We start from the raw sequence: 13,960 nt of genomic DNA on the forward strand, positions 1-13,960 counted from the left end.
TCTTGTCTGTATGAGGGTGGTTATGTGATTTAGTCATCAGCAACATCATAACCAAGAGAAAAAAAGCCCTAGCCAAACCAATCTCTGTAAGAAAATGGTAAGAATGGATTCTGGTGATATTGTGTGTTTAGAAGCAGTGCAATGTAATTTAAAGGTTGTATTTGCTTTTTCAATTGACATTTTTTTGAGCTTTGTTGAAGGTGGTCCATCCATCATATCTTGTATCCATCATATCTAGTTTCCATCATATATTCATAATATCTTGTATGTATCATCATATCTTGTATGTTTCTACCATATTTTGTTTCCATCATGTTTTGTATCCCATCCTGTCATGTATCCATCATGTCTTATATCTATCATGTCTTGAATTCATCATATCTTGTATCCAACATATCATGTATGATAACAGAGATTTAAAACTTGGCAGCATTAAATTATTTTCAATATACCCTTAGTTGACTTGTTTTTGACGGTTTTACTTGCTCTTGGTCAAACAGGTGTCAATAAGATCTTTATTAGCAAGTAAGTTGGTGATTTTTGCCATATTTTCACAACATTTTATTGGTTGATTGAATTAGAAACGCTCTAAATTGTGAACTAATACTTAACTTGATAATGAAATAGACTTGAAACCTCAGTAATTCAGTCTGATGACTTCTTGTTGGCCCAATTCTGTACCATTTTGCTGACTGTTTAAAACAAATTGGCATACTTTTTAGAAGAAAATTGCTTTAAAATTATAGTAATTTTACTACATATTATAAATGGTTATTGATTGTCACAACTTGTGACAAATGTTTTAAAGATTGCATTGTTTGCCTATTTTATAAAAGTCTTTTGCATAAATTTTGGAAAACACTTTTGGAATTCAAACTCACATTGCTTTTATATGCTAAACAGCACTAAAAACAGCTGATTGACCCTTTGTGCTTTCTCAAAAAAATGCTATAACACAACATAGAGTTGCTTCTTTATATTACAACTATTCCAATACGATACAGTATTTAGTTGGTAGATAGTTTTGATTGGCCTGTGAAGTTTGGATAAAGTTCAAGGACACCAGTGCTAAAAAGAGATTTCTTATAATTTTAATTACTGGATGATGTCATATTTGGTAGGTATATATCTTCAGAGATCTTAATTTCTAGGTATAGTTAGCGTCATAGGCTTAAAGGTCACAAATGATAAAAAATCTTAAAGTGAAATACCATACTATACACTGTGCAGGTTTGGAGATCCGTTGTCTTTAGCTATATGTCTTTAAATTTTAAGTTCAGTTAAATATAATAACTCTTTTTCTTCAGAACACTTATATAAACTTTTGAAACAGGCAATTTTCAAGTATATATACTTTACTGTCTAACAATGATACAAGTTGAAGCTTCTGTAAATATAGAGTGCATCTGTTTGGTACCTGTATACCTTGTTATAACAATAAAATTGCAGGTGTTGTGTTAAATCAGGGCATGTTCTCAATAGGTGTTTCCTATCTGCCAGGCCATGCTTCCATTTATTTAGAGGTTAATACTTCGTTGCTGCTCGCCATTATGCGATAATGGCCCGAAGATGTGCATAATGCCCTGAATGTATACAGATGATATTTTCTTTGCAATTTTGATTTGAAGCAAAGCCATTGTAAAATTGTTTAACATTGGCATGATTTCACTATACGTGTAAAACATTTCTCTAAAAGAATTAGATAAACATAGATATCATAAATGAGGATGACCTTAACTATTCTCAATTACTTATTAAACTTGCCTTCTTTCAGTTTGGACAAGAGCATTTATCATTTTTAGGAAAATTTCAAGAATATTCATTTTCAGTCTGGACTGTAAAATAAATAGCAAACAGTGCAGGCCATGGTCAGATAGCACATTTGTGCCAGCGCTAGCTAATGTTGGTCTGTACTGGTTGTGCATGGGTAGATTTAGTGTCAAGGTTAACTGACTGCTTTCCCTATACACAAACTGTCAATGTTTAACAAACTTTATACATGTACATGTATATATAACCTAATGTTGACTGGAATACCTTAATACTGCAATCTTACACTTTTATCTCCACTAGTTGGAAGCAGGCAATAACTTGTAGATTGATTTTCAATTTCTGCTATCAATTTGAATAACAACTCCCCGACAAAGTTTCCTGGTGATTTGGCGCAATTTCGTTCCTCACATGACTCAGATTTTTGTCCTCTTTACATGATGCGTTGTCTTGTTGCCAAATAAGCAAAAGATTTTTTTTTTGTTAGTTTCAGTGCAGAATGTCAATTATAAGAGTAAACTGCATTATATACTCTTGATAAATTAAAGTGAAATGTGTTCATTTCATTGTGATACAAAGTGTGCATACACAGTAACATTTGTTTAATAATCTAGTTTTTTTTCCTCAGGAATACCATAGATAATTGATGTAAAATATTTAAATTCATAAAGAGATTTTTTATTCTCTTTTTCCATTAAAAATGTCAAATAGTAATAGCAAAAATTACAGTAATTGGAAACATTTGTTTTAATTTGAATTAGATTAAATTTCCATAGTTTTCATGTATTGAAGGAAATGAAAATTGCATGAACAAATTTTCGCTATTATCAAATGGCAGATTGAACATTAAAATTTTCAGACCGGAATTTCTTGTGTGTCACAGAAATTTACAAAGTAACAGGTGTTTTTTTTTTATTAATTAACTATAGAAGAAACTATTTATTTACATGTATATATAAGATGATTATATCATATTTGATTAAAGTTGTGGGTTTATTGCAACACTGACATATCTTTATATTTTATGATATTTGTGTTACAGCATTCATGCACTGAAATCTTAATCTATTGTAATTACACATCTTAAATTAAGTATAAGTTTGTCATTAAAGGTACTGTAATTAATTATCAGATGACTAGAAATTTTGAGAAGATTTTTTTCCTGTACATGAATGAAGAATTGGTCACCGACCAACGGAACGAATTGTGTTGAATTGTAAGGAAATGCACAAATAAGGTTTTAAAAAAATTTTGTAATTGGAATTACATTTTATACAAAATGGCATCATCAGATTTGGAGTTTCCAATTTGTTCAGGAAGGTAGTTATGTTTCGTTTTTAATTGATTTGTTTTCATTTGTTTTTGTTTTGTTATATAGTTTTTTATGTAACAATGTACCATAATTGCCTTGCACATATGACATTATCGACGAAAGCATCTTTATATTTAGTTTATCAAATAAATATGTAGTTTTAATTAGAATTGTTCAAATAATGTTTCCTAGAAATTTTAAAGAGATTCTAGCAATCCAAATTGGATATTTATGTTTGTTTTTTTCACACTTTAAATATGAAACTAATAACATCTGCAATATTTACAGAAACACTGAAAATAAGGTGTTTTGTTTGAAATACATAATTTTCACTTATTTATACAAGCTTTATGTTGTCAGCTTAGTGCAGTAACGGGTTAACTCCTGTTAAATTATATATTAAATAAGTTAACCCACTACTGCACTAAGGTGATGATATGTTTTATCATAAATATTTATAAGTTTGAACTTTCATGATTTGCTATCAGTGCCTGATTGTATAAATGATAAATGTTAATAACTTTTAGTTTAAAGATAATTAATTATTAAAGCTTGATTGCTAAACATATTCTTGCAACTTATTTTAATCACTTTTGAGTCCTTTTCCTGGAACCAACCAGTACTAGTGTCATATAAAGAAACATGGTCATGACCCGAGTAGGGCTTGAACCCATGATGATCCCTAATAACGTTAATGAGTTTCTTTCATGGAGTATGGCCATTTTATCCCTACTTTTTATTATAAAAAAAAGAACATAAATATGAAAAAAATCGCAACTTTGTCATAATTTTGGTAGGAAATTGCACTAAATTTTGCTGAAAGATTGAGGCAGTAGAAAGCCTGCCAGTTTTGGCATCAATAATACCTCGTCTCTTATGGAAATGAAAATTTAAAGTTAGTAAGCCAGTAGTATAGAGCCTGTTCAGACTACACAGTCATGCCAGGCTGGCCTGGCTCAACTAGGCTAATCACTTTTGTGGCTCTCCAGTAGGTTAAAGGTCAAGATACATGTACCTCTTTAAGTTCCTGGTTAGATGAATTTGAAAGATAACAATATACATGTATACTATATCTACATTCTTGAGGTGGCAACCTCATGCTTCATGCTGATTAGAAATTAGCAATTAGTAAAATAATGTAGGACGTTGTATTTAGGGTAGAGATAAGGCAACCTATCTTGATAGTTATTTCAAAGTTTGTTTGTCCGAGTAGTTAATATTTGTTCATTCAGTATTTCACTATTTGGAATGTGTTAAAATTCAGTAAAAAAAAATTTAACATTATTTTGGATTTATTTTTGTAATGGCTACTCCAGAATTATATCATCGAGAAAGGTAGTCAAGTTTTTTATGTATGTTGGTTTGTTTTTTGTTTTGTTTATCATGTGGAATTAATCTTTATTTAAGACAATAAAAATAATGTTCAGTTCAAACTGGGCTTTAAATGCCAAATCATACTGTAATAATTTCAAAACTTACATTTTAATGTTTTTAACAAAGATTTTCTGAATAAGAGTTACATAAGAAAACAGAATAAAACATTTTCCTAACAACATAATATTCAACTGATATTTCAGTAGGTGAAGCCAGGTTTTCATAGTATGCACTATTTACACACTAATCAGAAATGTACTTTCAATTAATTCTTTCCATTAAGGGTACATTTAGTGTGATTTTTAACAAAATACAAGCAAAGATTATTATTCTATTAATTACAGACAATCCAATTTCTACCTCATTAATATTCGTAATTAATTTGCAAATGAGTTAATAAAAAAGCTTATTTTAATAAAAAAAAGTGATACATTATTTTGTAATTGAATTGATGCTAAATGATTTCTATGAGAATTAAAGATATTCAAGATTTTTTTTCATAATCAAGCACTTTTAAAGCACTTTAATGTACACCCTCAATTCAAGCACTTTTTAAGACTATGATTGTTATAAAGCACTTTTCAAAACATAGTTTGACTTCAAGCACTTCTTAAGACTCTGATTGATATTTTCAAGCACTTTTTAAGACACAGATTGTTTTCAAGCACTTTTCAAGATTCAGATTGATCTTTTCAAGCACTTTTAAGACTCAGACTGTTTTCCTATACGCAGTGATCTCCCCTTATCAGTACAGAGATCTCTACCATCACAAACATTAAATATCAATATTTTAATATTTTATATTTTTTAGCTTTTTGATTTATTTTTCATTAATTTGTATACTTTTGATAATTTTTTGATAAAATATAATGGACGAAGGTACGAAAAGTTAAAAATGAAAAAGAAAGAGAAAAATGACGTTAGATTTTCTATAACGGTCATATTTACATTTGAATTTCGACGTTACATCTTGTTACTTTCATTATCATGTGACTTCTGTGAAGGCATTGGTGACTTCTGAGAAGGCAGTGATTACAATTCTGCCAAGGGAGGTAATCACTGTGAGGAGTTTGACTGTTTTCAAGAACTTTTCAAGACTTGTACGAGTTGTATATTATAACTGACAGCAAAGGAATACTCCTGATCAGTTATAAGATCAGTACATTAGTCAAATTTTAAATGATGTTACTCTTCACAGTCAGTTGTATTAGTCAGGTCAGGATTAGTAGATCTGATCTATATACTTTAACCTGAGTCATACATAGGTTTGAACATTAATTACTGTAAGATTTTCATGCAAAGCTAGTTTAGGCTATATGTTCAAAGGTTTTGGGTTTTTCCTCTTCATTTTGTACACTTGTGTATATAATAATGATTCACAGGTGGTCTTCCTAGAGAAACTTTTCTTTAGGTAACTCATCATAAAATGCTTACACTCAAAGAACTCTGGTATGATAATTAGCAGTTATAATATGATAGAAAAAAAGCATTACACTAAAAATATATACAAACAATATACTAATTCTTCTGTTGTTATAATTATATGATTCCTTTCCTGACTGCATAATCTGGAACACAGTTTCGTAATTGTTTACCTGGAAAAGAAATAAATTGCAGGTGTTTTGGCATAGAGTATTGTATTGTTAACCAATTTCAATATACCCTGTATTTCTAAAATTTTTATAGTATCATGATTAAAAATGAAAACATTCAAACATGTGTGGTATAAAGGTTAAATGAAAGATATCTTGTTAAAAAAAATTGAAAATTTGCTTGGAATTCAGAAAGATATGTAGATGCCAAAATATGTTTTGATTTTGTAGCTTTTCTGGGAAATTTCTTGGATGATTTTAAATAGCAGCTTGTTGTAAGAATTGTCTACAGATTAATCACATTCTGTATGAAATTATGTATGACTCTTGTGTGTTAAAAATAAAGCTTAGCAACCCAAAAAATGAGTGGATGTCTGTTTTGGGTTGTTTTTATTGGCCATGATTATAGTTTTCAAGAGATGTTATTATAGTTTTAATTATAGATGATGAATTATAGATTATCAAAGAATTTTTACCTGCTTGTTTTTGTTGATGATAGAAGGTTGATATAATATTGACATTTAAATTCCTACAAGACAGAATATAGAAAATCATTATTTATTTTAAGAAGTTTGACATTTAATAACAACCCTTGTAAACCTTTTAAGTTAAAAATTTTCTTACCACATACAGTTTTGATGTTGAAATACTATCTTAGTTAATACAATGTTGGTATTTATAATGTATTACTGCAAAATTATTATTATTCTTAGGGCATTAATTTTTGAGGTTTTTGTGGATAGGTCTATTCACGAATTTAAGATCCATTGTCTGATGTAAGTTTATTTTGTGTAAATTAAAGTACCCACGAAAATGCCCAGAAATTAAGTGAATTCACAGTGTTACATACAGAACTGTTTTCTTAAAAATTTGATTAAGAATGTAAAACACAAACCAATCACATTACTTATTACAATTAAGAGTGTATTTAGGAGTGTGCTTGGCAGTCAACTCTTCAGGGTGGAAGGTTGTTTTTAATCTGTCTCTAGTTTAATGGTTGTAAGCCAAGTTGCCAAGTATGGTATAATTATGCCTTATTAGCAGCAATGATGTTAGAAATGTTGACATTTTTAAATGTCGCCAACTTATTGCATGCAAGTTAATATCTCAGAAACTACTGAAAGGAATTGGTTGAACTTCAGTCACTTGTTCTCTGTGATTTTGTAATATAATGTGCACTGGTCTCATAACTCTGAGTTAGTTTGTTACAGAGTAATACCCCTATTCTTACAGTCAAGCATAGAGAATTTGTGAGCACTCTGTCTGAAGGACAGATCTTGTTGTTGTTTATGTTTTTCTGTGAAGATTGTAAAAATGCCATTTGTCCTCTGCTGCTGTCTGGAGAAATTAGACTCTTGTTGAAAAGTACATATCATGACAACTTCTAGCTAGTATTTGTGAATGAAATTGTGTATAGTAGTAGATTGCTTTTACAATGTAAAAGAGGAATTGTCCAGCAATATAAAAGGCAGATGTGATAAAAAGTGTGCCTCTTTGCAGGTTAATAGGAATTGAATGGAATTCAAGAAATATAAATATGCAGGGTATTTAACATATTTTTAAAAGACTCATTCTTCTATCTTCAGAAAGCACAGTAGTGGTGACTTACATAGTCGACTGAAGACCAGAAAGTTACTTGGAGTTGGAGAAACAGATGATGGAGATGTTCATAGGTCAAAGGTAAATGACCTTCACCTTTTATACTTGTTTCAAAATGTTGTATTATAAAGATTTGATATGATTAATAGTGGAGGCATGGGCAAGTGGTTAACATGTCAGACTAGTGATCTAAGGATTGCTGGCCGCGTGGGTTCAAACCACGTCAGGAGCAAGCCATTGTTTCCTTGAGCAAGAATCTTTACATTCATTGCTTAGTACTGGTTGGTTCCAAGAACAGATTCAAGAATGTTTCAATACGCTTATAGCTTCCAACACAATCCTACTAAATAAATTCATATAAACTGTGATTAATGGTTTTCAGAAATGCTTTTGTAATATATTTATTATACTCTTAACACAAAATGCGAACGGGGCTTTACTGGAAGCACTTTGTCCAGTCCAAGTTATATGTTTGTTCTTTAACTCCTTTACTTCTTAAAGGATTTTCTTTAAACTTGGCTCATATGTTCACCTCAACAAGGCAATGTGTGCTGGCTCAAGGTCGAGGTCATTATCAAAATACCAGAAACTTGTGTCCATTCTTTAAATCCTTTATCCCTTGAAGGATTTTCTTCAAACATGGCTACAATGTTCCCCTCAAGAAAATGTGCAAACCACATGCCACCCTTGTGCCTGGTCAAGGTCTGTCAGACAATTTTGTGTCTACACTTTAAAATTCTTTACTTCTTGAAGGACCTTCTTCAAAATAAGCTTAATTGTCACCTTCATAAATAAAGATAAATGAACCTGTTATGGCAATAAATGATGGTATTGGCCACTTCTGTGGCAGCTCTAGTTTGAGTTTGAAAATGGAGGAAATTTATTGAAACATACAGTGATCAGTGTACTGGTGTCACATGAAGACATGATTACTCAAACAGGCTTTTTACCCATGGTCTATTATAATATTTAGAGACATCTTAATCTCTAGACATAACTGTATTTTTCCTTAACTTTATTCCTTCATCACTGTATTCCTCTTCAAACTGTACTGAAATCATGATTTGCCTGCTAGTCTAGACCGTTTTCAATTCTTGTGAGCAATTTAATGACACCAATGGCTCTCTTGTCTCATATCTTGCATTATCATCATGAAATCTTGTGGGAAGTTATATATCTCATGGTGAAAACACTAGACAATTGTTTATATTGAAGAATTTTAAAACGCCTTATTTCCCTGTTATTTATTTGACTTTAGCTGATCAGCTCTTTGAGTGCTTTGTAGCAACCCTGTTATTATACCCCCGCACAACGAAGTTGTAGGGGTATACTGGAATCAGCTTGTCTGTCCAGCCGTCCATCCGTCCGGCCGTCGGTTTTTCCTTGTCCGCCCAATTACTTAAGATTCCCTTGACCCACAGTCTTCATATTTAGCATGCAGGTTAGTCATGACTAGTAGATGATCCCTATTGATTTTGAGGTTGCTGGGTCAAAGGTCAAGGTCACAGGGGCCTTGACTAAAAAAAGCTTTGTCCGCCCAATAACTTAAGATTTCTTTGACCCATAGTCTTCATATTTGGCATGGAGGTTAGTCATGACTAGAAGATGACCCCTATTGACATTGAGGTTACTTGGTCAAAGGTCAAGGTCACAGGTGCCTTGACTAAAAAAAGCTAGTCCGCCCAATAACTTAAGATATCTTTGACCCATAGTCTTCAAATTTGGCCTGCAGGTTAGTCATGACTAATAGATGACCCCTATTGATTTTGAGGTTGCTGGGTCAAAGGTCAAGGTCACAGGGGCCTTAACTTAAAAAAGCTTGTCCGCCCAATAACTTAAGATTCCTTTGACCCACGGTCTTCATATTTGGCATGGAGGTAAGTCATGACTAGTAGATGACCCCTATTGATTTTCAGGTTGCTGGGTCAAAGGTCACAGGGACCTTGACTAAAAAAAAGCTTGTCTGCCCAATAACTTATAATTCCTTGACCCGCAGTGTTCATATTTGGCATGGAGGTTAGTCATGATTAGGAGATGACCCTTATTGATTTTGAGGTTGCTGGGTCAAAGGTCAAGGTCACAGGGGCCTTGACTAAAAAAAAAGCTTGTCCACCCAATAACTTAAGATTCCTTTGACCGACAGTCTTCATATTTGGCATGGAGGTTAGTCATGATTAGTAGATGACCCCTATTGATTTTGAGGTCACTGGATCAAAGGTCAAGGTCACAGGGACTTTGACTTCAAAAAATTGTCTGCCCAATAACTTTAGAAACCTTGACCCACAGTCTTCATATTTGGTATTGAGGTTGCTTATGACTAGTGGATGGCCCCTATTGATTTTTAGTTGACTGTGTCAAAGGTCAAGGTCACAGGGATTTTTACTATGATAAGTTTGCCTGCTCAAATGCTTAAGAATGCCTGTCCGCAGTTTATTGATTTTGACATTTTCAAATTTGAAGCATGTAGAATACATAACTTAGCAATGCACTGGCTTCAAGTAACCTCAGATTTGGCAGGGAGATTGTCCTTGAGCTCTAAATGGCCACTGTTGATTCTGACAAAGTGGTATGCGGGGTTATTCACGCCATGACAGTGGCAGTTCTAGTTATTTCTGTTATAGAGTAATGCCTGCCTGGTTATCTAGTATTATATTTTGAGATACATTTAGATCACAGTTCCAGTGCTCCAATAGAGCAAGACAACCTTGTTTCATACTCAAGCCTGCTATGTATGGATATGAAGTTTGGGGCTTCTCTACCTTGCTTGTTCTTATGATAATGATTTTGTATTACTGGTTATAGAAAACAAAATAAAACAGCAGTTTGTACTTGTTTGATTCACAATTTCATAGACGCTTTTCAATATAGCCCACTCATGTCAAAGATGATAAAATCCGCTCGCTTTGGCGCCTATCTCTACTGTTTATACACTAAACATGCCCATTTTGGGAACCATCTTGTCTCCAGTTAAAATAATAAATCATACTTTCACCTACAAGAGCATAACTGGTTCACATCAAGTTGTGTTTTATACCCTGCCTGCTTCCATTATATGCCCATAAACTCTTATTGTTTTAAAGTGTTTTTACTTCCAAACCATTTGGGTATAAATAATTATTACTGTAGGATATTATATTGCCTGTTAAAGCAAGCTGCTAAATTCTAATAACTGTCAGGCTGAATATAGTGGAATATTGAGAAAATCCACCAATATTGCATCCTTGCATGCTATAGAATATAAATTAGAATCTTACCACAAGTTTATGGCAGTCTCCGATCAGGGAGAATAAAGATTCGTTATGTAGATAGTGGCAGAAGTACATGCAGTTCCCTCCTAAATTTGTATAATGCACTTGTCCTGCTTTGAAATTGGAACTGTGCATATTATATACACAGGTTTGTTTAGGTTGAATGGTTGATTTTTTTGCCAGTTATGGCTATCATGAGGCGACATATGCGATCACTGATCCCTCTTGTATTTTATTGATGTCACTAATGTATATTCTGTATTGGAATGGCTTGTAATTTGTTGTAACATCATAGACCTTGCCCAAGTGCTCGGTCAGGGTGATGTGTGAATACTTATTTATTAATATACAAGAAAAGCATTGATGCAAGAAATGCAGCAAGTGTAGATGAACTAGTAGACATCTTATAACCAGATATTCTTTTAAACTTTTCAATGGTTAATTGGTTTTTACCAGAATTGTATAATATTTATGAATTGGCGGACGAAAGACATTGTTCATCATGAACTTTGGTTGGCGTGCTAGAGATTAGAATATTATTATACCCCCAAAAACGAAGTTTGGGAGGGGGGGGGTATATAGGAGTCACCCAGTGGTCGGTCGGTTGGAAAAGTAACAAAGGGCAAGAACTCTGAAATTACTTTAAATAAAGTTATGATTCTTGTGCACTGCACTTCCCCTTATTGTGCTTGACCATTGTATGAAGTTGCTTTGAATTCCAACCAGTAGTTTTCAAGTTATGCTCCGGAAAAGGAAAAGTAACAAAGGGCAATAACTCTGTAATTAGTGAAGATAGAGTTATGGTTCTTATGCACTGCACTTCCTCTCAATGTGCTTGACCATTGTATGAAGTTATATTGAATTCCAACTTTTAGTCTTCAAGTTATGTTTCGGACAAAGAAATTTTAAAGAATAAGGTGGAAGGGGCAGGAGTGAAACAGGGTTTGAATGGGTTGCTGAATCCTTACAATTATTTTGTTGTAAAAAAAATGGGGACAAACACAAAAGACAATGCTTTTTAATACAATTTAGTCTCCCAAATACAGATTCATGGGAAAATAAAAGAAAACTTGCTCCTTTTAATCCTGAATGATATATAAGGTTCACTTCCAGACTGGTTTAGACATTTTGCCTAGAACAGAAATTTAGTAAGCTGAAGTCCATATCTCAGCTGAGGTCTAGATCTCGTTATATACAAGCTTTAAAAAAAGTTCTTATACTAGCTAAATGTCTTAGTTTTTTTAACTACATTATATAACCAGAGACAGACAATTTAGGGGATAGGTTTAGGTTTCTTTTCTATATTAAACAAGAGATGCAGTTACACATGTACACTGTAGGCAATAGAGCAGGTGCTGGCAGGCAAAACGTAAATGATGTCAATATGCTGCCATTTCGATAATTATTATGCAATTCGTAATAAATTGGGAATAAATTACAGTAAAAACTTAACAATTTGTGACAGATGTATTTTGTGACAAATTTGCACTATTGTATTTTGATTGTATTTTCTATGCTTTAACCATTGTTACAATTTTCTGTTATTGTATTTATGGGAAAAAATGATTTAAAATGAAGCATTTAAGAATGTTTCTTATGAAACACAGATGAATCATGACAGAGGGTTCAAATCCCACCAGCTATATTCACTTATAGAAAAACATCTGGAAGAAGGTGTCTCTTGGAATCATTAATCACAACAAAATACATGTAACATGAAAATTGCGGACTCGGTTTGATTGAGTCTGTACATGAGGGATAATGAAAAAGTGCAACATCCAACAATTAGATGGGTTGTTCTTTTCAGGGGCTGCTTGTGACTAAAATTTTGCACAAAAGGGGCATCTGAGGTGTGGCGTAACCCATGACTTGTGTATTTGCCCTCAGCTTTGAAGATTGAATAATCTATTCAAAATAAAAATATTGAGCTACCAGCATTATATAACCTGGTACGACTTCAAATATAAAGTATCACCTTATAGCATGTTGTATGTTAAAAATGCAAACATAAATGACTATTTTTGTATATTTTCAGCTCAGTCAAATATTGGGTCACAGTGATCAGTTGTATATCAGGTTACCGAGTGGCCTCAGATTCTGGCAGATTATCCTAGCTGTTGTTTTCTCAATTTTATCTCTATGGGTAAGTAATTTATGATATCAAGACATGCAGGCATATAAGCCATATTAGCATAACTATTTCATATCAGTTTGGGCATCCATGGCTGAATTGTTAAGGTTGTTGAGTTCAAACAACATCCGTCTCATGGCTGTGGGTTTAAATCCTAAAAGGGACTTTGAATCCTTTCATGCAAGGAAGTTGATTAGCCAGCTTACAAAATTTCAATGATAAATACTGGTTAGTTCCAGGAAGTGAACACAAAAGTTGTTCAATAACCTTTAATTATTCATCACAATTGAGCCCAAAAACACTAAACCTACTTAAATGGCCAGCTTTCCCCTTGTGGCTGAGGGGTTGCCTTTACAAGTTAAAGTATCAGAATTGCAGCCACTGTCTATCCCTGTGTGGACATAAAAGGTGACTAAATGGGTTCAAAGTATTGGAGTCTCAGCATTTCTTAGCTCACACAAGTGAGGTGGTTTTGACCCCAGGTGTTGCTTTGAAGTTTGTAACACCCAAGAATAGTTCATGTTTTGGCGCCATGTTGACATTAACTGTGTTGGTGCGCTGTAAAACCAAACAAACAAACAAATAAATCACCGGTTTCATTCTTCCTAGGTGAAATGAAGCAGGAAATATTTGAGACTATATTTTAATATAGACCACAAGTCCAGGTATTCATCAACAGTATTTAGTGGTGTTCAACCTTAAACATATTTCCTGTATAAGGTGCTAAATATCTCCATAGTTAATTACTCTATACATAAATCACTGGAAAATCCCATCTTGACTGACAATCACTTTACAAATCTCATTGAGTCTAAAGCTGGGATCATGGGAAGAAAATCTTCTTAGATAGGAGAAATATTAGACACCATTGATTGTTGGACATTAGCAGGGAGAATGTACATAATGTTGTGGTTAATTTCCGCTCCCACGTGGT

General features: G+C 32.9%; 1 protein-coding gene across 2 annotated transcripts in view; it reads left to right on the forward strand.

Annotated features, from left to right (window-relative positions):
• The window catches only part of LOC132737636 (uncharacterized), a 151,478-nt gene extending 138,399 nt beyond the window's left edge, over positions 1–13,079 (forward strand). For both annotated transcript variants that reach the window (XM_060724970.1, XM_060724971.1), the window contains exons 2-3: positions 7,635–7,728; positions 12,931–13,079. In XM_060724970.1, coding sequence (XP_060580953.1) covers positions 7,635–7,728; positions 12,931–13,053 — 217 coding nt within the window. In that variant the 3' untranslated portion in view covers positions 13,054–13,079. The remainder of the gene's footprint in view (positions 1–7,634; positions 7,729–12,930) is intronic.
• Positions 13,080–13,960: the final 881 nt, after the last annotated feature.

This window comes from Ruditapes philippinarum, unplaced genomic scaffold, assembly GCF_026571515.1.
Source record: "Ruditapes philippinarum isolate M1 unplaced genomic scaffold, ASM2657151v2 ctg2063_1_1_1_1, whole genome shotgun sequence".
Classification (NCBI taxonomy): domain Eukaryota; kingdom Metazoa; phylum Mollusca; class Bivalvia; order Venerida; family Veneridae; genus Ruditapes; species Ruditapes philippinarum.